General features: G+C 31.0%; 1 protein-coding gene across 3 annotated transcripts in view; it reads left to right on the top strand.

The window, feature by feature from the left end:
- LOC111695486 (FMRFamide receptor) overlaps positions 1-23,259 on the top strand; it is a 62,358-nt gene that overhangs the window by 15,392 nt on the left and 23,707 nt on the right. For all 3 annotated transcript variants that reach the window (XM_023464833.1, XM_023464831.1, XM_023464832.1), the window contains exons 2-6: positions 7,776-7,898; positions 20,839-20,920; positions 21,819-21,834; positions 22,661-22,701; positions 23,043-23,134. In XM_023464833.1, coding sequence (XP_023320601.1) covers positions 7,777-7,898; positions 20,839-20,920; positions 21,819-21,834; positions 22,661-22,701; positions 23,043-23,134 — 353 coding nt within the window. In that variant the 5' untranslated portion in view covers position 7,776. The remainder of the gene's footprint in view (positions 1-7,775; positions 7,899-20,838; positions 20,921-21,818; positions 21,835-22,660; positions 22,702-23,042; positions 23,135-23,259) is intronic.

Raw genomic sequence — 23,259 nt, 5'->3', positions numbered from 1 at the left:
TGAAGGTAGGGGGATGGATACTCTATATCAGGAGAAAAAGTTGTCCATTCTTTATCTGATCAGGAGAAAAAGTTGTCCATTCTTTATCTGATCAGGAAAAAAAGTTGTCCATTCTTTATCTGATCAGGAAAAAAAGTTGTCCATTCTTTTATTTTTGAAAATTGATTACATTCATCTTGATGTGGCAAATTTAGTTTTTTTGATAGTTCGTACGCAGAATTTCTTTATAGTCGGGATAAAAAACAGAACAAAAGGCAAAATTCATTTATCTGAAAAAAACTTTTTATTTTTTTTTTTTATTTTATTCCACAAAACATTGTAAAGGGAAAAAAATTATTATGTCTTTTATACTGCAGTGTACTGTCTCTGGGCGGTAAGGTAAACAAAAGACGACTGTTACAGTCTGACATAAGATCCATCTTTCACATAAAAAATCAATGAAATATTCTGGTCATAGGAAACTATTATGTGAATTATAAAAATTATCAAAATTAAATACTTTTATCCTCCTCGGATACTAGATGCATCTATTCTTGTTTACAAACACCGCAAAGAGAGAACTGGTTTCAATATGTGAGCAGAGAATACGCAACAGCAAATAACTTTCCTTGCCTTATTACATTGGTACAGGGTACCCACAAAGAATGAGACAAAGAGATGAAATATTTCTTATTTTATAAAAATATTCTTGTTGCTGTGCAGAAATATATTATTATAGATTATGTGCTTAGAATAAATAATGTATTTTTCATTATGCCAAAGCATGAACATTGAACATAAAATGTAGTTAAGATAAGTAGTTTTTATTATTATTTCTTACATGGAGGATAAAGATAACTAGAAGTAAACAATTATAAAATTATACATTTCTGCAATTATTTGGTAATTCTTTAAACGATTGTACGCAACATATTATTTAACCTCCTTGTAATACTGAACTTCGGTTTGTCCACAGAACAGTTAGTATAGAACCATTACTGACGCATATCGGTTTATCCACAGAACAGTTAATATAGAACCATTACTGACGCATATCTGTTTATCCACAGAATAGTTAGTATAGAACCATAACTGACGCATATCTGTTTATCCATAGAACAGTTAGTATAGAACCATCACTGACGCATATCGGTTTATCCACAGAACAGTTAATATAGAACCATCACTGATGCGTATCGGTTTATCCACAGAATAGTTAGTATAGAACCATCACTGACGCGTAACAGTTTATCCACAGAAAAGTTAGTATAGAACCATCACTGACGCATATCTGTTTATCCATAGAACAGTTAGTATAGAACCATCATTGACCCGTATCTGTTTATCCACAGAATAGTTAGTATAGAACCATCACTGACCCGTATCTGTTTATCCATAGAACAGTTAGTATAGAACCATCACTGACGACGCATATCGGTTTATCCACAGAACAGTTAGTATAGAACCATCACTGACCCGTATCTGTTTATCCATAGAACAGTTAGTATAGAACCATCACTGACGCGTATCGGTTTATCCACAGAACAGTTAGTATAGAACCATCACTGACGCGTATCGGTTTATCCACAGAACAGTTAGTATAGAACCATCACTGACCCGTATCGGTTTATCCACAGAACAGTTAGTATAGAACCATCACTGACGCGTATCGGTTTATCGGAAGTAGTGCCCTTTGCCGGCAACTATAGTGAGAACCAGAAAACTGTGAAATAAGAAGACGATATTAAAGCAATAAATAAGTGTATTTGATGTTGTTAAAAAACGAATAGTTTTTGTAGTCGCTAGTTATATCACTTTTATGTGAAATTGGTTTGTTTTGAATGCAAGTTCTCCAATAAACATATGAAATGTACTTTTCATTTCATTGATTTTTTATGTAAAAGATGGATCCCATGTCAGGTTTCGACAACCGTCTTGTGTTTACATTACCGCCCAAAGACAGTACACTGCAATACAAAAGATGCTTACACCTCTGAAATAACCTTCCTTTCATTATAACCTTGAATAAACTAATCATAAATCGATTAGTTTGAACTTGATTCTACTGTGGAATGTATTACAGATACCGTTCTTGTAAACTCATTTATATATATTTATATATATTTCTTTATATTTATTAGTGTTTACAAGAAGTGAGAAAAATAAGTATCTGTAAAAACAACAAAAATACAAGTTGATTAAACAAGTGTATTGCAGTTTTTTTGAGAAAGACGACGGCACCGTGACAAAATACAAACTTTGGAAATATAAACTTCTGAAATACAAACTCCTGAAATACATACTTCTGAAATATAAACTTCTGAAATACAAACTCCTGAAATACAAACTCCTGAAATATAAACTCCTAAAATACAAACTCCTGAAATATAAACTCCTGAAATACAAACTTCTGAAATACAAACTTCTGAAATATAAACTTCTGAAATATAAACTCCTGAAACCCAAACTTCTGAAATACAAACTCCTGAAACATAAACTTCTGAAATATAAACTTCTGAAATATAAACTCCTGAAATCCAAACTTCTGAAATACAAACTCCTAAAATACAAACTCCTGAAATATAAACTCCTGAAATACAAACTTCTGAAATACAAACCTCTGAAATATAAACTTCTGAAATATAAACTCCTGAAATCCAAACTCCTATAATACAAACTCCTGAAATATAAACTCCTGAAATATAAACTTCTGAAATATAAACTTCTGAAATATAAACTTCTGAAATACAAACTCCTGAAATATAAACTCCTGAAATATAAACTCCTGTAATTTAAACTCCTGAAATATAAACTCCTGTAAAATAAACTCCTGAAATATAAACTCCTGAAATACAAAACTTCTGAAATATAAACTCCTGAAATATAAACTCCTGAAATATAAACTCCTGTAATGTAAACTCCTGAAATATAAACTCCTGAAAAATAAACTTCTGAAATATAAACTTCTGTAATATAAACTCCTGAAATATAAACTCCTGTAATATAAACTCCTGAAATATAAACTCCTGAAATATAAACTTCTGTAATAAAAACTTCTGAAATATAAACTTATGTAATATAAACTCCTGAAATATAAACTCCTGTTGTAGAGGATATGAAATCCCTGAAAGAGGATTATGAAATCCGCAAATCAGTTGTGTCGGACCCTGGAACCGGAGAAGACCTTCTCAACTTCCTCTCCTTTTATACACTCTTTATTTAATATGTATTTATATCTAGAAGCAATAAATGTACTTCTAAACTGTAATATAAACTTCTGAAATATAAACTCCTGAAATACAAACCTCTGAAATATAAACTTCTGAAATATAAACTCCTGAAATACAGACTCCTGAAATAAAAACTTCTGAAATATAAACTCCTGAAATATAAACTCCTGAAATATAAACTTCTGAAATGCAAACTCCTGAAATATAAACTTCTGAAATATAAATTCCTGAAATACAAACTCCTGAAATACAAACTCCTGAAATATAAACTCCTGAAATATAAACTTCTGAAATATAAACTCCTGTAATATAAACTTCTGAAATACAAACTCTTGAAATATAAACTCCTGAAATATAAACTCCTGAAATATAAACTCCTGAAATATAAACTCCTGAAATATAAACTTCTGAAATATAAACTCCTGTAATACAAACTCCTGAAATATAAACTCCTGAAATATAAACTCCTGAAATACAAACTCCTGAAATATGAACTCCTGAAATACAAACTTCTGAAATACAAACTCCTGAAATGTAAACTACTGAAATTCAAACTTCTGAAATACAAAATTCTGAAATATAAAATCCTGAAATACAAACTCCTGAAATATAAACTCCTAAAATAAAAACTCCTGAAATATAAACAACTGAAATAAACAAATTCGGAATTAAATATGTGCAAACTCCTGACTAAACTCCTGAAATACAAACTCCTGAAATACAAAATCCTGACATTCAAACTCCTGAAATATAAACTCCTGAAATACAAACTCCTGAATTACAAACTCCTAAAATATAAACTCCTGAAATAGAAACTTCTGAAATACAAACTCCTGAAATAGAAACTTCTGAAATATAAACTCCTGAAATGTAAACTACTGAAATTCAAACTTCTGAAATACAAACTTCTGAAATATAAACTCCTGAAATACAAACTCCTGAAATATAATCTCCTAAAATAAAAACTCCTGAAATATAAACAACTGAAATAAACAAATTCGGAATTAAATGTGTACACATCCTGACTAAACTCCTGAAATACAAACTCCTGAAATACAAACTCCTGACATTCAAACTCCTGAAATATAAACTCCTGAAATAAAAACTCCCAAAATGCAAACTCCTGAATTACAAACTCCTGAAATACAAACACCTGAAATGTAAACTCCTGAAATACAAATTCCTGAAATACAAACTTCTGAAATACAAACTCCTGAAATACAAACTTCTGAAATACAAACTTCTGAAATAGAAACTCCTGAAACACAAACTTCTGAAATATAAACTCCTAAAATACAAACTTCTTAAATATAAACTTCTGAAATACAATCTCCTGAAACACAAACTTCTGAAATATAAACTCCTGAAATACAAACTTCTAAAATATAAACTCCTGAAATACAAACTTCTGAAATACAAACTTCTGAAATACATACTTCTGAAATACAAACTCCTGAAATATAAACTTCTAAAATATAAACTCCTGAAATATAAACTTCTGAAATATAAACTTCTGAAATACAAAGTCCTGAAATATAAACTCCTGTAATATAAACTCCTGAAATATAAACTTCTGAAATGCAAACTTCTGAAATATAAACTTCTGAAATATAAACTCCTGAAATACAAACTTCTGAAATAGAAGCTTCTGAAATACATACTTCTGAAATAGAAACTTCTGAAATACATAATTCTGAAATATAAACTTCTGAAATACAAACTCCTAAAATTCAAACTTCTGAAATACAAACTTCTGAAATGTAAACTCCTAAAATATAAACTCCTGAAATACAAACTCCTGTAATATAAACTTCTGAAATACAAACTCCTCAAATTCAAACTTCTGAAATCCAAACTCCTGAAATAAAAACTTCTGAAATATAAACTTCTGAAATATAAACTCCTGAAATATAAACTCTTGAAATACAAACTCCTGAAATACAAACTTCTGAAATACAAACTCAATAAATCCAAACTTCTGAAATATAAACTTCTGAAATAAACTTCTGAAATATAAACTCCTGAAATATAAACTCCTGAAATATAAACTCCTGAAATACAAACTTCTGAAATACAAACTCAATAAATCCAAACTTCTGAAATATAAACTTCTGAAATAAACTTCTGAAATATAAACTCCTGAAATATAAACTCCTGAAATATAAACTCCTGAAATATAAACCTCTGAAATATAAACTCCTGAAGTATAAACTTCTGAAATATAAACTCCTGAAATTTAAACTCCTGAAATATAAACACCTGAAATAAACAAATTCGAAATTAAATATGTATTACAAACTTCTGAAATTTAAACTTCCGACATACAAACTCCTGGAAGGAAGGAGGATGAATGCTCTATTAATGAATGAAGGAAGGGGGATGGATACTCTATTAATGAATGAAGGAAGGGGGATGGATCCTCTATTAATGAATGAAGGAAGGGGGACTATTAATGAATGAAGGAAGGGGGATGGATACTCTATTAATGAATGAAAGCAGGGGAATGGATACTCTATTTATGAATGAAGGCAGGGGAATGGATACTCTATTAATGAATGAAGGAAATGGGGTGGATACTCTATTAATGAATGAAGGAAGGAGGATGGATACTCTATTAATGAATGAAGGAAGGAGGATGGATACACCATTAATGAATGAAGGAAGGGGGGTGGATACTCTATTAATGAATGAAGGAAGGGGGGTAGATACTCTATTAATGAATGAAGGAAGGGGGATGGATACTCTATTAATGAAGGAAGGAAATGACTGATTAGATTAAATTAAGTGGATTTAGCACAATGAGTACAAAATTAGTTTTACAGATTTTTTCTAATCTTACTTCACCAACTTCAAACACTTTCCCCTTTAACTAGCTTTCTTTATTTGTAAAATAGTTTTGATGAAGAGAGTCGTGGCCATGATTAATTTTAATGGAAGAAAAATAATTTTAAAAAGAAAATTGACTCTAGAAAATAAAAGTGTGCTGAGTTTTTAAAACTTTTAGCTTGACCTTGAAGAGTGACAGTGCATGTTTTAGAATATTCTTTTAGAAACTTTTTAATGTCTAACATAATTTTAAAAGTAAAGATACAGTAGACGTAGTTCCAAGTGACCTTACCTTTAAAGGGAGTGTTCACGAAAAAGGAAAGGGGGTATAGGCTTACGGCGAAAAAAAGCGCTTTTGATCTCTACTAATCTTACCTCTATCTGTTGCGGCTATAAGGAGAAAATTGTTAAAAACGACTCATGCTGAAGAATGTAGAGTCCATATAAATTCAGAAAGTTGCAACATTCAATTCGGATCGTAAAATAATCATATCAATTCTAAACAAATCATTCAGATAATCATCGATAATTTTTCGATATATCCTATGTAGTTGATATTTCATAATATTTCATTATTTTTTATGATCTGAGAGTTACTTTTGAAAACTTGTAATCCTATTAGAGGATTTTTGATAATGAAGACGACATTTTCAAACTTTCCAGGAATGTTCGAAAATCCAGCGCCTGCGAAATATTATTTTTAAAAAAAATTAAAAAAATATATTATGAAATATTAACCATATACGAATGCGTCGAAAAATAATCGATGACCATGACAAAAAATGTTGACAATTTTTAATCCTAAAAACTAGGATTAAAAATTTAAAAAAAAGATATTTACATTTTTTAAAAGTTTTTTTTGTTAATATCATCAAATTCACACCTTAGTAGGACAATCATTGTAATTTCAAATGCCCTTCTATCTGAAGAGAGCATGTCCGATATAAAACTGTAAATGTGTAATTTTCCTAAATGAAATATCACTTCTGCAGAGAAATCACAATTGAATTTAACACGGATATCTAACTCACAATTCTTTTAAACGCACCCTCGTCAATCGTACATGCCACTCTATGTAAAAATGAATCTAGTCATTTAAAAAGGGAGTGTTCGCGAAAAATGAAAGGGGGTATAGGCTTAATGCGATAAAAAGGGCTTTTGATCGCTACTAATCTTACTTCTATCTGTTGCTCTATAAGGAGAAAATTGTTAAAGACGTCTCATACCGAAGAACGTAGCGCCCATACAAATTGAGAAAATTGCAACATACGACTTAGACCGTAAAAAAATCAATTTAATTCAAACAAATCATTTAGATATTAAAACCTATAGTGATCGATTATCTTTCGCCTAAACATTTGTATATAGTTTATATTTTGTAATATTTTTTAATTAATTTTATTGCATATTTTTTTTTAGAAAACGTTTTTAACAGATTTCGAAAAATGTGAGTGCTGCGGCATTCTTAGAGAGTTGCGCAAGCGACAAGAGAAATAATCAAATTCAAAACAAATTAATTAAAAAATATTATAAAATATAAACTATATACAAATGTGGCGAAAGATAATCGATGGCTATAGGTTTTAATATCTGAGTGATTTGTTTGAAATTAAATTGATTTTTATAGACGCAACAGCTAGATAGAAGTAAGATTAGTAGCAATCAAAAGCGCTTTTTTATCGCATTTTTCGCGAACCCTCCCTTTAAGGAGTAATCACAAAATAATTTTATGATGTTCAGGATGGATCTCATCTTCCTGTTGGAAGGGGTGATTATGCTCCCAACAGCATTGATGGGTATGGCTCTGAATATTGCGAGTATATTCTACTTTGCTCGATACCATCATCAGCGACCATTCCACAGGTAGGTTGTTTTTTCAACAGTTTATTATTTTTGGAATTTTTAATTTTGTAAATTGGGTTAATACAGTTAGTACAGAAAAACTCTATTTTGATTATTCTTGTCATCATTTCTCTCCTTCTTATAATCGTATGTTAATTTTTTTTAATATCTTTTACAACATGCTTTTTAAACATTTTGAGTTCAGAATTCTAACATTTTTCTAAAAATGAGTTGTTATCCATTTATAGACTTTTAGGCTACTTCTAAGGAGTGGCATGGTCCTACTTCCCCACCCCTCCCCATCGACCAAGCTCACTTTCAAAGCCCAAATCAGCCCTTCTTAAAGGGACTGTAAAGGAAAAATGAAAGGGGGTATAGACTGATGCCTGAGAATCTCATTAGTTGAACGATACCTATCAGACATCTATCTGATGTTCCTGTCTCGAGAAATTAACATAAAACTGTGTCAAAATTATACCAACACGTATATATTTAAGATATACGTCCGTATCACGTGACCAGACCTAGGCAGTGCAGTATTCTGGTACGTGAGACACGTGACAATAATACTGCACTGCCATTGGTTGGTGTTTCTGTGACCTGTTCCGGACGCATAAATAATATTATTAATTAAATCTATTAAAAAAGAAAAAATATTTAATTCTAATAATAATAGAATCAAACTTGAGTTTCTCAGGCTCCTCTGGGATATCGTTGTTTTCAGATTGGTTCCGTATTTGCTGAATATGATCTGTTTAATACTACGAATCTTATACAAAATCTTACATACATATGTATGTTTTGTATAATTTTGACACATTGTGACAATTTCTCGAGACAGGAACATCAGATAGAACTCTTATATATGCCTCAATCAACTCCTGAGATTCTCAGGATTCAGCCTTTAATTTTTCCTTTACAGTCCCTTTAATATTTAAAAATACATGTCTTACATTGATTTGTCAAAGATCAATACAAATTATCTTTCATGCGAAGTTTTGCTCAAAATGTTTAATATCAAAGTTTATTGGAAACCTTTATGTAAGATAATTTCTTATGTTAACATAAATCTGTTTTCTAAATTATCTTCTTAATCCTCCAGGCACAGGTTTTTAGACCAGGCTTTACAGACACTCACTCATGATACACACATCAGCACTTTTTAGTAATTAAAGAGACAGCTCCATACATTCAAACACAAGCATAGAGTCAGGAATTCGGGAACAATGGCAGGCTTTAAACCACGACAATTCATGGATTTATCAAAAGGCTCGATTTTTCCTGTTTTTTTTAACTGATCAATTGGAGTGGATACATTTCGTTAATTTACAGTTTGTCAATCTAAATTTGGCCAACCTTGCAATTTTTGAGGCCTCAAGGATGTGCGGCAAGTACCGGCCATACCGGACCGTATCCTATGCCGCGTGATGGTTCGGTTTCAACCATAGGTTTCAATTTTGATGGCGCGGCTAGACTTTTTACTGTACCCGGCAGCTATCACAGGCTTATTTGACCTACCCCACTACTTTAGTTTAGTTTAGTTATAGTACAGGGTGTCCCACGAAAAATGGCAGTTGATGATTGTTGAATGGTTTTGAATGTCTTCTTTCATAAACTGTATTATATATTTAAGACTTTTTGCGTTTATTTCCTTAAAAAATATCTTTTACTAAAATACATTTCAATTTGAAAAAAAAATTTACTATATAATGACTGCCATATAATACAATAGGCTTTTAGGGCGCTTCGGCCTATTTCTATTTCAATTCTGAACATTTTCTCTTTGTATACATTGTATAAACAAAACCAAAAAAAAAGTTCGCGCGGATTTTTAAATTTAATGAAAATCAAATTTTGTTTGCATGGACAGGCAAATTTTTCAAATTTTGATCATTCATAATTCATAAACCTTCCCTGGGGTCCTGTGAGGTCCCCCATAAAATTTGGGCCCGATCGAGTCGTTTTTACGTTTAATTGATACAAAGACAGAAAGACAAACAAACAGACAAGCAAAGTATATACATAGTTGTTATTATTTATTATTATTTGGTATCAACCAACTAATCAAATGATGGAAAAAGGCATCTTAAACACTATTCACCAACTGTCATGTTTCGTGGGACACTCTATACAGAACGTTACACTTTACCACACTAGATTTGGTCAACTGTCTTTACCACAAACTCTAATTTTCTAACCCCCATAGCTTTGCAACCCAACAGCAGAGACCGTAGATAATTCAAACTCATAATTCTGTTAGATCGAATAATCTAAGTTTGAAATATCAAGTTTTACATATATATATTGTATAATTAGATCATTATAGAAATTTCAAAATTTAAATGCATAAATGTTTAATTATTGTCTAAAGAATTATGATGCGAATTAATAATTTTTCAAGTTTGCGAACCTTGTGCGCTCATGTTTGCGGATTTTTCCCTGTACAAATGTTAACAAGGCCATTGATACAGTTTCTTTTGGCAATGATTGAAATATCAATACAAACGTCATTTATATCATTATATGGTTGTTTTTCCAATACGCTTTAATGGAAAATAATATTATAAAATCTCAGATAGAAAGGTTCATGCTGTGAGGACTGAGGCTGTCCCTAGCAACCACAATTCCAAACTTTCTTCATTATATTTTTTAAACTGGTGTGGCGGTTATGAAAGTCGTCCTTCTTGGATAATTCTCCGCGGCAGCTGAGAAGACTAGGGGGAGTTTCAGGAGCCACGTAATATAATAAAACCATGTGAATATACCATATAACTTTTTACCACGTATCTTAGATAAAAATATATAATCAGTTAATCGTGAACCTTTGTAGTTATTTAGCTGATCGCCAAATTTAATCTATTTTAATCAATTAAAAAAAATGATATTTCTAATGATACGAAAATGTAAAGAAAGCTAAGTAAATAAAAAAATATTGTTTTTAACATCCTTTTGTAAAAAAAAAGTAGTTTCCACTTTAAAACCTTGAATTGGAAAAAAAGATTAAATATTGAATTTTCATCTTGCTCTTCTAGATCAAACAATGATAAACAATAAGAAGTAATAAAAATAAAAAATAAATTTATAAAGTTTTGAGATCTTAGAAACTTCTTTTCAACTATATCAAGATTTTCTAAATGAATAATTTAAACTTTAATTTTCCCAACTAGATTATCAAGTACAATAGGTGGCAACAGAGAAATTGACCAATTATACACGACGTCATTAGTGTCAAATATAACAAGAAAAACGAAATTTTCTCTCATTAAATGACATTTAATTGCACTTATTTTAATGTAAGATAAGAACTTTATTTTAAAACTATCACTATTATTAATAATTTTGTCAGACACAAAAACTGAATTGACACTTCAGTGACGTCAGAATACAGCTGTACTGAGAGTGTACAAATTCCACGTTGCCATCTATTGTACTATAGAATCTATTGTGCTATAGAATCTATTGTACTATAGAATCTATTGTACTATAGAATCTATTGTACTATAGAATCTATTGTGCTAAAGAATCTATTGTACTATAGAATCTATTGTACTATAGAATCTATTGTACTATAAAATCTATTGTACTATAGAATCTATTGTACTATAGAATCTATTGTACTATAGAATCTATTGTACTATAGAATCTATTGTACTAAAGAATCTATTGTACTATAGAATCTATTTGAATTTTCCAAAGATTTCTGTCGAAAAAAAATGTTTCAAATCGGGAATTTGCATTTTTTAAAATTCCAATAGATCTATAGAAAAATCAAAGGAGGTTCACTGGAAGAAATTTCTTTTACGAAAACCTCAAATGAAATGAATATATTTAGGTATATTTGTATAATGTTAACGGACGGCACGTTTTAGATTTAAACGGAAGAGTCTGTTAACAAACGGCAAAAAATTTTATTTTTGAAATCGATAACGAACGGAAATAACCGTTCTTGAAAAAAAATTAACGTTTATAGTGAATAACAAATGTATGTTTGAAAATAACGGCGACTTTTGTTCTTTTTTTCAACTTAAAATTATTTGAAACATAAATAAAATTTTATGTATTTTGATGTTTTTATCTATTTTACATGATGTTATCATTAACGGCTCGTTAATGGCTGGATTTCAAAATGTCTTCTGTTGACGCCGTTGTTAAAATTGAGATCGTTAACGAGCGGAAATTTTGAAAATATACGGAAAATAACCGTCCATGGTTCTTAAAGAAAGAACGAGCAGTCTCCAGTCAAAGTTTTTTTAGTGGTTTTAACTGTTCACGTCACGAACAGATTGAAAATAGCCTGAACGTGCCAAGTCCTCTGTATATGTTCAAAATTCATATATAGGTCTATATATGATTTAAATAAAATAGGGAATTTATAGCATTTGACATGGGTTGGGACAAACATTTGACATCTAGCCCATAGTTTAAGAGGGGGGGGGGGACTAACATAGACATGCTAGCCCATTGTAAAGATGGGAGGGGGGGGGCAGAGATGAAAAGAATATTTGTGATTTGTAGAATCGCGTTTCATTCACGGGTTGCAAAAAGTTTCAAGTAACAAGTTACAGAATGCATCGAGAAACTGTTCGTTTCTTTTAAATGTACGAAAATATGCGCCACCAGGCTTTTAGGGCGCTTTGCGCCCATCTTCTGTTTAAATTGTGAACATGTTCTTTTTCTTTACATTTTAAAACAAAGAAGAAAAAAATTTTGCGGATTTAAAAAAAAATTCGCGGATTTTCAATAATTTATATTTTTTTACAAAATTTGGGCCCGATCGGTTCAGCCGTTTTGACGTTTATTGGATACAAACAGACAAACAGACAAGCTAAATTTATTTATAGATAGCGTTGAAACCAAGAACTTTATCAATTCAAGTTTTCTTTTTATTGGCGTTATTTTAACTGCAGTATCGAAATAGGCTAATAGAATATTTCAATTGTTTCTTCAGTTCAGATTTTTGATATGATCTAATTAGGTGCAATGGCACAAGTTTGCTTGGTTTAGAACTTTGTGCACGCATAAACGAATATATAAAATATATGAAATAAACTGCTTTCAGCATTCCATACTTATCACACGAAAATATCCACATCTAAATATATACTCTGCATGTCTCTTTGTATCCCATAAACGTCAAAATTGTGTGTGGGACCTTACATGACCGCAAGGAAGGTTTATGGAATATCAAAGTTGGAAGAAATACAATTCCTGGAAAATAGTTTGAATTTTTTTGTTTGAAAATGCGTCAATGCAAAAAGAAAAATCCACCAAAATTTGAAAATGATTTAAAATGGTCGACTTTCAGAGGATAACAGTTAAAAGCTAAACTTATTTACAGGAAAGCTAAAAACTTAGTTTGCAGTGCAACCGCACTGCAAACTATAGAAATTACTTTGAGGACTTTGCCACAAATTCTGATTTTCAAAACCCTATATCAATTTGCTTTGCAACTAAATGTCGTAGGCCTTTAATATTTCAAACTATCATTTCTGCTAGATCAAATAATCTGAGTTTGAAATACCTAAAGCTTACGCCGCCAGGTTGAAAAGATATAGGAATTACATTTTTTTAATGACTAACAGAAGGGCCCGGCGTTGCTCGTGGAATAAAAAAATGAAAATAAAGTTTTTATTTTAAAAAATCGACTTTGAAAAAAATTTTTTTTTTAATTTTTAAGCCTATGTCACCCGCAGGCTACCAAGAATGCCCACAAAAAAATCAGCCCATTCGGTCCAGCCGTTTGGCCAACTATAGGGAACATACATACAAATGCCTTGTTTTACTATATTATAGATACATATACGTAAGTTTTTAGTTTAATTTAATGCTTACTAACAACTTTTTCTGTACAACTAAAATTTTGCAAAAGAAGAATTCTTTGCAGATAAATATGCCTGGTCATTAAAATCAAGATTCAAAAACTTTTTCTTTGACAAAATTTTGACATTTTTGAATAATTTTGCTGCACTGCGAAAATGAAGTTTTAAGGGTCCGGGCAGTTTGTACTTTCCTGGAAAAGATAGATAGATAGATAGATAGATAGATAGATAGATAGATAGATAGATAGATGGATAGATAGATAGATAGATAGATAGATAGATTGATAGATAGATAGATTGATAGATAGATAGATAGATGATTTTTTTTTGTTTTGTGTCAAAATTTGTAATACAAATATAGTTTATTTTTTTCTCTAAAATATTGTATATTAACTAATAAATAATTTATTTGCTAAATATCTCAATATTGTTAAATGTCTACGCATAATGAATATCTACGTACATTACTAAAATTAGAATATAATTATTAATCAATGTTTCAAATCTAGTCAATTTGTCTTAACCCTGAAAAGGCTCCCCCCACCCGCGCGTCTTAACCATAAATTAAGACCGGCGCAACCCTGTATTAACCATATTTCATACTCCTTGGTATTAACCTAAACAGACTGGGGACCCCCCCCACCCTCCGATTTAATCTTAAACAAACTGGTGGGAAACACTTGGATGGAAGCACTCTTTAGGGTTTTGCTCTGGCACTCTTATTCTTCATTCTACGACTTTTAAGAGCTAAAATCTAGCTCTAATTAAATCCACTTTTATTTATCTGATTTACAATATGATATCTATTTGGAAAGCCTGTGCAAAACCCAAAATAAAATAATTGAGAGAGAAAGTCGTCTTTTTTCTGAGAGAGAAAGTCGTCTTTGTAAAAGCGTGTTGATTTGTTAAATCATGTTTGAAACGTTAATGTTTTGCTAATTCTAAAATCATTAGGTTTTATATTCTATAAATATAACGGCTTATACATGATGTCATTAAAATATGATAATTTTAGATTTTATTGGGCTGTTGTTACTGAAAAAAAAACCTTTAAATAGTGTCTGTGCAAAGGTATCATACCTTTGCGCAAGGCCTTTGCGCTGGAATTCTATTCGATAAAGGAATTGAGTCTTTGCCACAAACTCTGAATTTATAATCCCTTCTTTTGAATTCAATGTCACAAATCTTTGATATTTCAAACTTACATTATTTGATATTACAGAACTCATAGTTTGAAATACCTAAGGTCTACGACATGGGAATCCAAAGATATAGGGTTTAGAAAAGTAGAGTTTGTGGCAAAGACTCAATTCCTCTGCTTTTTCTCCGGTCATAGATATCTTTGAAAAGTAAAACTAATATGCCAATGAATAGCTAATAGGCTAATTAGTTTACCATAATATTATCCAAATAAGTGAATGGGCCCTTTAACTACATTTCATTAAATAATTTTGGTTTGGTTTGGCAACAAGAGGAATACAAAGTCAGTCATTCAACAATTTACGCGTTACTTTCTTGAAAAATTATTTATTATACCAAACAATACGAATATTAAACATGCATAAAGATATTTAATTTTAAATCTCAATATCAGGGTTTTTAATCGGAATCCCGTTGCGCAGAATTGCTCGAATTTCGGAAAATAGCGCGGCATCGTACGGAATTTCCTGGACTTGTGCGGAATTGTGTGCATTGCAGAATTGCGTGCATATACAATCCACGAGCGTTGGAAACCCAAATCCTTTTCGTGAAGGAATTTTATGCGGTAAGTTTGTTGAGGATATATATATTTTTATATAAAATCTATAGATCTAGTGAATAATCTGTTCAAGAAAACATTAGTATAAGACAATTGCTTTTCATTAATACTGAATATATATGTACATTGTACAATCACATTGACTATAGTATTCTCATTTACATAAAGAATCAATGGATGCATACAAAAGCTAGATACATGTCGACAATTGTCATTATTTCAATAAAAAAAGACACAAATTTTTTATTTAAAGTTATCTGGTTATCAATTGACTGATGTTTTATTAAAGAGTAAGAATTACAACATTTTAAAAACAAAAGATTAGCGATTATATTCTCATTTAAAAATATTCCAAAATAAAAGTTATGTCCATCATAAAGGGCCTCGCTTTGGTTTATTTGTTCATTTTTGGACAAATTCTAACTTCTGACCAAAGAAGTAGAAGTTAAGAAATGTTTTTAAAGGGAGTGTTCGCGAAAAATGAAAGGGGGGGTATATGAATAATGCGATAAAAAAGCGCTTTTGATCGCTACTAATCTTACTTCTATCTGTTGCGTCTATAAAGAGAAAATTGTTAGACATCTCATACCAAATAACTTAACGCCCATACAAATTCAGAAAATAGCAACATACGTCTTAGACCGTAAAGAAATCAATTTAATTTCAAACAAATCATTCAGATATTACTACCTATAGTCATCGATTATCTTTCGCCACATTTGTATATAGTTTATATTTCATAATTTTTTTAAAATTAATTTGTTTTGAATCTGATTATTTCTCTTTTCGCTTGCGCAACTATCTAAAAATGCCGCGGACCACTCACATTTTTCAAAATCCGTTAAAACGTTTTCTAAAAAAATAAAATATTATAAAATATAAACTATATAAAAACGTGGGGAAAGATAATCGATGACTATAGGTTGTAATATCTGAATGATTTGTTTGAAATTAAATAGATTTTTTACGGTCTAAGTCGTATGTTGCAATTTTCTGAATTTGTATGGGCGCTAAGTTATTTGGTATGAGACGTCTTTAACAATTTTCTCCCTATAGACGCAACAGATAGAAGTAAGATTAGTAGCGATCAAAAGCGCTTTTTTAACGCATTAAGCCTATACCCCCTTTCATTTTTCGCTAACACTCCCTTTAAGTTGAATTTGACAGTTGATTTCGGTGCTCCATAAAGTTTGTGAGATAACAATTTGACATTTCATTTAGTGTAACAATCTATATATTTATGCTTTCTTGTCTGCCTTTTAGTCTGTTTGTTTGTGTCAAATAAACGCCAAATGGCTGTTTCACTTGGGCCCATCATTGTGTGTGGGGCCTCACATGACCCCGAGAAAGGTTTATGGATGATCAAAATTTAAAAAATAGCCTCTCACGAAGAGAAGACTAGAATTCTAGAATACTACTGAAGAGTTAGAATATGTAATTTATACATCATACAAAGGACTAAAACTGACCCATTGCGTAGAGTGTGTTTGACTGTAAGAAAGAGTGTGTGTCTGTGTTAATGACCCAGGGTCAACCCTGCAGGTACTTCTGTGAGCATAATACACTTCAAATATATAAAGTTTAAACTTTCCTTGAAGATAAACAAATAGTTCAACTGAAACGCAGCTGTTCTAATTTCGGTGAGATATAATTACACCCTTTATTATCCTCACCTCTTACACAAAACTTTCCTCTGCGTTGTAAAAACTTTTAACAAAGTTAACAAATTTTTATGTAAACACTAAACACCCGCCTTACCAAATCATCATAGATTAATAACAATACAGATAGAATCTCGTCTTTTCAAGACTTAGGGGTTACGCGCAGGCTCTCTTTCTTTGTATTATTCTTCATTTTTATCAATCTATGACAGAATCCAATTAGACAGAATGAGAGAGTCAAATTTATGCAACATTTCTGTTAATACTTTGTGACCTCGTACCACCTCTAGGTTTGATTTTATGATTTTCGCGAACACTCCCTTTAAGACCAATTTACTGTATTTTGACTTGATCTAAGGTTTCTATTTAAATTCTATAAATAATTAATTTACATTCGGTTAAAACGTTTACTGAGTAAAGAATGGTATATTGTGTAGTATCCAAGGTTCATCATGACATGAAAATAATCATTAAAGGTTAATAATATATAGACTGAGGACAAATATGATCTATTATTAAAATTAATGTTTATCTTTTGCCTCTTGTCTTGACCAGGGGCAAGGCAGTAACGACAATATTCATAAAGTACGCCGCCTTCGCAGTTTGGTCGGAGCTCAGACTATATAAATATTTATAGACCTCTAGTTGGCACTATTTGTCTTGATAAGTACCACGAAATCCCCTGTAAAAGTAGGAAAATTGAATCTTCAAAATTCAAAATCCCCCCCCCCCAAGATTACTGAACATCTATAGAGGTCTTTATACATATACATGTATACAGCCTGAGAGTCTGACACTGATATCAGTAAATCAGCTGTATTCAATTCAGTTTTTTCTAAGATCAGAACTCGAACCACAGAACAGAGATTAGAATTGAAAGAAAAATATCTCTTGGTATGAAATGGTTCAGTTCCTTAAATTTGAGTCTGAAAAAGAGTTCAAAGTGTACAATTCATGTAAACGTTTACAAATTATACGCAGTACAAGGAATACCATATGATCCCTGGAAATATTGATTACAATTTCTTCTTTTTATAAAGTTTATGCCGAAATGAACTCACGAATGCATATTAAAGCTTATGCTAGGATGAACTCGGGAATGCATGAACAGGTTTTCAGAGAATTGATTTAGAGAAAATTAAATAATTGTTAAGAACATTTTTTCTTTAAAAAGATGTTCCAGGATCCAAATGTTTTGTAGCACGAATGTGTGAAGTACACCTGCAGTTTGAAAACAGTACTACAAAATGGTGGATTTTTTCGACTATACGTTTCAGATGTGTAGAAATATATTTCTCAATATAAATTTGTCAATAAATCAATGTTAGAATTGATTATTTCGTTTTCATCATTTTGTTGAATTTCTTATTCTTTACGAATTTATTTACAGATTTTTACGAAATCTTCAAATGTCGTCTTTTCAATAAAAATTCCAGAAAATCTACAGAGAATGTTTGTGAACAATGAGAAATTACAGAAGTTAATATCTAAATAAGATTAATTATTTTCGATGATAAGATTTACTTTTTATTTTCTCAACCTGTTCCTAATAAACTAGTTAGTTTACTGTAGAATTTGTGTTACATTTTTGTCGTCGTTATTTAATAATTTTGAAAAAATCAATTCTCCAAACGTGAACACCCAAATGTATTAATTAAATAGCCAACTTTGAGCTCAAACTGAGTAACTTTACATCATTAAAACGTATATGTCTCAAATGAATTTTAAAATATTGCGCCACAAACATCTCAGTTCAACTACCATACATTGCCGGTCACCCCCTTTAACAGGTTAAATCCATTAAGCAAGTAGTTTACACTATGATGTCCGTTCAGTTGAAATGCAAAGCGTTATCACATCCAAATGATGAAAAATGAAATCCGATTCTGTAGAATAAATAATAGAAACTTGATATCTTAACTTTGTCTCATTTGTTCCTGCCAACTTTTTTACATTATTATTAACGTTCTGATTAGAAATTCACATCGTCTGTTCGTCTGTCTTTTTTGTGTCAGTTAACAGACAGTTCTGAAGATTTTAAACCGTGTCTCTCAGGAATAAACTCTTTGAGAGTTTTCGTGCTTCCTTTTAAATATTCAAACATTTTTTTTACTTTCAAGACACAATTTAGGCTGTTGTTATATTTCAAAATTATATTCTCAAATTGGCTTTTATATCAAAACTAATATCGATCGTTTTCAGTCTTTTTTTTGGTTTCATTCTTTGTTTTCAATCTTCATTTTCCTTCTCCATTTTCCTTCTTCGTTTTCATTCCTCAATTTAATTCTTCGTTTTCGTTCTTTCTTTTCATTCCTCATTTTCCTTCTCTGTTTTCAATCTTCGTTTTCATTCCTCTTTTTCAATCTTCGTTTTCGTTCTTCATTTTCATTCCTCAATTTCATTCTTCGTTTTCATTCTTCATTTTCATTCCTCAATTTTATTCTTCGTTTTCATTCCTCGTTTTCATTCTTCCTTTTTCTTCGTTGTTTTCATTCCTCCTTTTCAATCTTCGTTTCATTCTTCATTTTCATTCCTCAATTTCATTCTTCGTTTTCAATCTTCGTGTTCATTCTTCATTTTCCTTCCTTGTTTTCAGTCCTCCTTTTCAATCTTCATTTTCATTCTTCGTTTTCAATCTTCGTATTCAATCTTCATTTTCATTCTTTGTTCTCAATCTTCGTATTCATTCTTCATTTTCATTCTTCGTTTTCAACCTTCGTTTTCATTCTTCATTTTCATTCCTCAATTTTAATCTTCGTTTTCATTCTTCGTTTTCAACCTTCGTTTTCATTCTTCATTTTCATTCCTCAATTTTAATCTTCGTTTTCATTCCTCGTTTTCATTCTTCCTTTTCCTTCTTTAGTTTCATTCCTCCTTTTCAATCTTATTTTCATTCTTCATGTTCATTCCTCAATTTCATTCTTCGTTTTCATTCTTCATTTTCATTCTTCCTTTTCCTTCTTTGTTTTCATTCTTTCTTTTTATTCCTCCTTTTCATTCTTCGTTTTCATTTTTCATTTTCATTCCTCAATTTCATTCTTGGTTTTCATTCTTCAATTTCATTCTTCGTTTTCATTCTTCATTTTCATTCCTCAATTTTATTCTTCGTTTTCATTCCTCGTTTTCATTCTTCCTTTTTCTTCGTTGACTTCGTTTTCATTCTTCATTTTCATTCCTCAATTTTAATCTTCGTTTTCATTCTTCGTTTTCATTCTTCGTTTTCATTATCTTTTTATTGTCAAAGTAAACATTTGTTTCGCAAGGTTATAAAAACAAATTTGTGAGGCAAGCAATGTTTTGTGTAAAATATCAACTCTACTTCAGCTAAAATAAGAAAAGACTGTCTCAAGATCAAAATCAGAATTGGATAAATCTATCTTCTTATATCTCAGACCTTCAGTCTTAACGGGCTATCTAAGTCTCACTTTCTCTAAGTAGTACTCCTAAAAGTGAGTGCTAGCAGAATATTTTATTAACACAATACAGTGTTTATTTATAGGGTTTATTTCTGCTTTGCTTTACAATAATAGAACATAGCAATTTATTTCTTACATACTTAAACACTAAATATCAAAAGACATAAAATAAAATGTAGAGCTGTATGAATGATAATGCAACAAAGAGCTGTATGAATGCTTGCATCAAGTGCATTCAACAGGCAGATGTTTTCCAAAGTCTCTATTTTTATCAAGTAATATTTTTTTTTAAGATATTATTTTTAGATTATTGATGACGTTAGCTGGAGTTGACACTTGCTATCTTCTCACATCATCATTATCATTCTCCTTGAAATCAATCTCACAGGAACAATTGAATCAGAAAATTGGGAACATTCCCTTTCTTCTCTTCTTTGAGGGAGGGGCGGCAGGGTCGCCATGAGCCCCGCAAAATGGTCTCCAAGCCTCCGTGTTCGCAGATGAGTATTTTAAATGACCCCTAAACGTGAGAAATTTTAGAAATTTTTTGATAAAATATTTGATATTTCAATAGTTATGCAATGTTCTTGGATATTCAAGAAAACCCTTTTTTGAAGAAAATATTTGAAAGGGGTAGCGCCAGGTCAATTTAGAAACTCATCTTCGAATCAACAGTCTTGGAGGAGATCATTTTGCGGGGCTCAAAACGTCCCTTTCCGTCCTCCTCTCCCTACTAGTGGCATGTCCAAGACACAACGGTACCCTTTGTCTGTATTTGTCTAATCAGGGATGTGTCAGATATCCATGTTTTTCTTTTAAAAAAATGGATTTTTTTCAATTGTAGTTTTTTTTACAAAAGTTACTTGCTGCAGAATCAATGGAGAAATCATGACACTGATTGCAAACCCGTTTCGTCTCGTCTCGTCCCCAAATCTTTTTTTTTAAAGATTCATGTTCGTTTTTTAAACACATATACATCTCAAAGCCAGCTATCCAGCGTTAACGAACGAAGCTTCGTTATCAAACGGAAGTTTAGAAAGTGAACACGAAATTCCGCCAACCGATGAAAAGAAGAGTTCAGTTTTAAACTTATTAACTGAATTATTAAAAAACGAACGGAGGTAAACATATTCCCTCGCACCAGTCCTTCTAGTGTACCCAGTGTGTAGTGGACTGGCTGTTGGTTGGTTGAATCAGCATATATACTATTCAAGTACATCCTTAGCTCTCTATTACTATTTCTTCTATTATTACTATTATTGATTCAATTATACTGCCTGGTTTAGACCTACAGAAATACAGGTTAGAAACTTTAATATAGATCAATATTATGTTTAAAGACATAGATATAAATATAGATATAGATCAATATTATGTTTAAAGAAAAAGATATAGATATAGATCAATATTATGTTTACAGATATAGATATAGATCAATATTATATTTATTAGATGTCTCTCCTTAATCTATTATATATCCTTGGACAAAAAAAACATAATTCACACAAAGTAATTAAGTCTTTGCCACAAACTCTGATTTTCTAATCTTTATATCTTTGCAACCCGATTGATCGTCGACCTTAGATATTTCGAACTGATTTTACAACATTTATAATTTTGAATATCAAACATCAGGCTGCAAAGATATAGTGGTTAGAAAATTTTAGCTTGTGAAAAAAAATCATTTCCATTACCTATTAAAACAAATTTTGATAAAGTGTCGTTACAGACCCTTAAAAGCACTGCATTTTTTACAACAAAAAGGAATTGAGTCTTTGCATCATACTCGAATTTTCTAATTACTATATCTTTGCATTCTGATGTTGTACACACTTGATATTTCAAACTTAGATTATTTGATCAAACAAAATTCATATTTTGAAGAGGTCTAAAGTTTACGACATTGGATTGCACGGAAATAGGGATTAGAATATCAGAGTTTGTGACAAAAACTCAATTCCTTTAACAAAGAATGTGACAACTTCTATTAATATTGGCTGAAAACACTTTTTGCCTCTTTGTTGGATATTGCTGAATAAATGTTGAGATTAATATCGAACTTTTTATTTAAAACTTTACCAGCAGACCTTTGAAGTTTTAAAATATGAATTAGATTTGTTTTCTTTAGTTTGGAACCTCATTGTACCATATACTCTACCTATAGCTCAGGTTAGTGGGGGTTAGTTGAACCAGGGGGTAGGGGGGAATTATTTATTCAGGTGGTTGAGATCATCTTTAATTTTGGCGATTCCAGGACTTGTCTTCAGTCTGGTATTCACTCTACCTAACTACTTTATGATCAGGTTAATTCTTGTATTCACTCTACCTAACTACTTTATGATTATATTAGTTCTAGGTCTTGTATTCACTCTACCTAACTACTTTATGATAATTCTAGGTGCAAGTGTATAGTGTATATCTAACTGTCAATATATATCTATATATTTAGACAACTATGAGTGCAAGTGTATAGTGTATATCTAACTGTCAATATATATCTATATATTTAGACAACTATGACAGCAAGTGTCTATCTAACGATCTCGCTGACGATTGAAAGATATTTCTCAGTTGTGAAGCCCTTCTACCAGCTGAGAAATAGGTAAGTAAATACATTCTACCGGCATAGTTTGTCCTTACAAAGGTATTTTTTTTCAAGGGGAATGAGGGATGAGGGATGATAAGGGGGGATGAGGGATGATGGGTCTTTTAAAAAAATGGATTTTT

The sequence above is a fragment of the Eurytemora carolleeae genome, unplaced genomic scaffold (genome assembly GCF_000591075.1).
Source record: "Eurytemora carolleeae unplaced genomic scaffold, Eaff_2.0 scaffold226, whole genome shotgun sequence".
NCBI classification, from domain to species: domain Eukaryota; kingdom Metazoa; phylum Arthropoda; class Copepoda; order Calanoida; family Temoridae; genus Eurytemora; species Eurytemora carolleeae.
The sequence above is the reverse complement of the archived record's forward strand: the minus strand, read 5'-3'. Positions and strand labels throughout refer to the sequence as shown.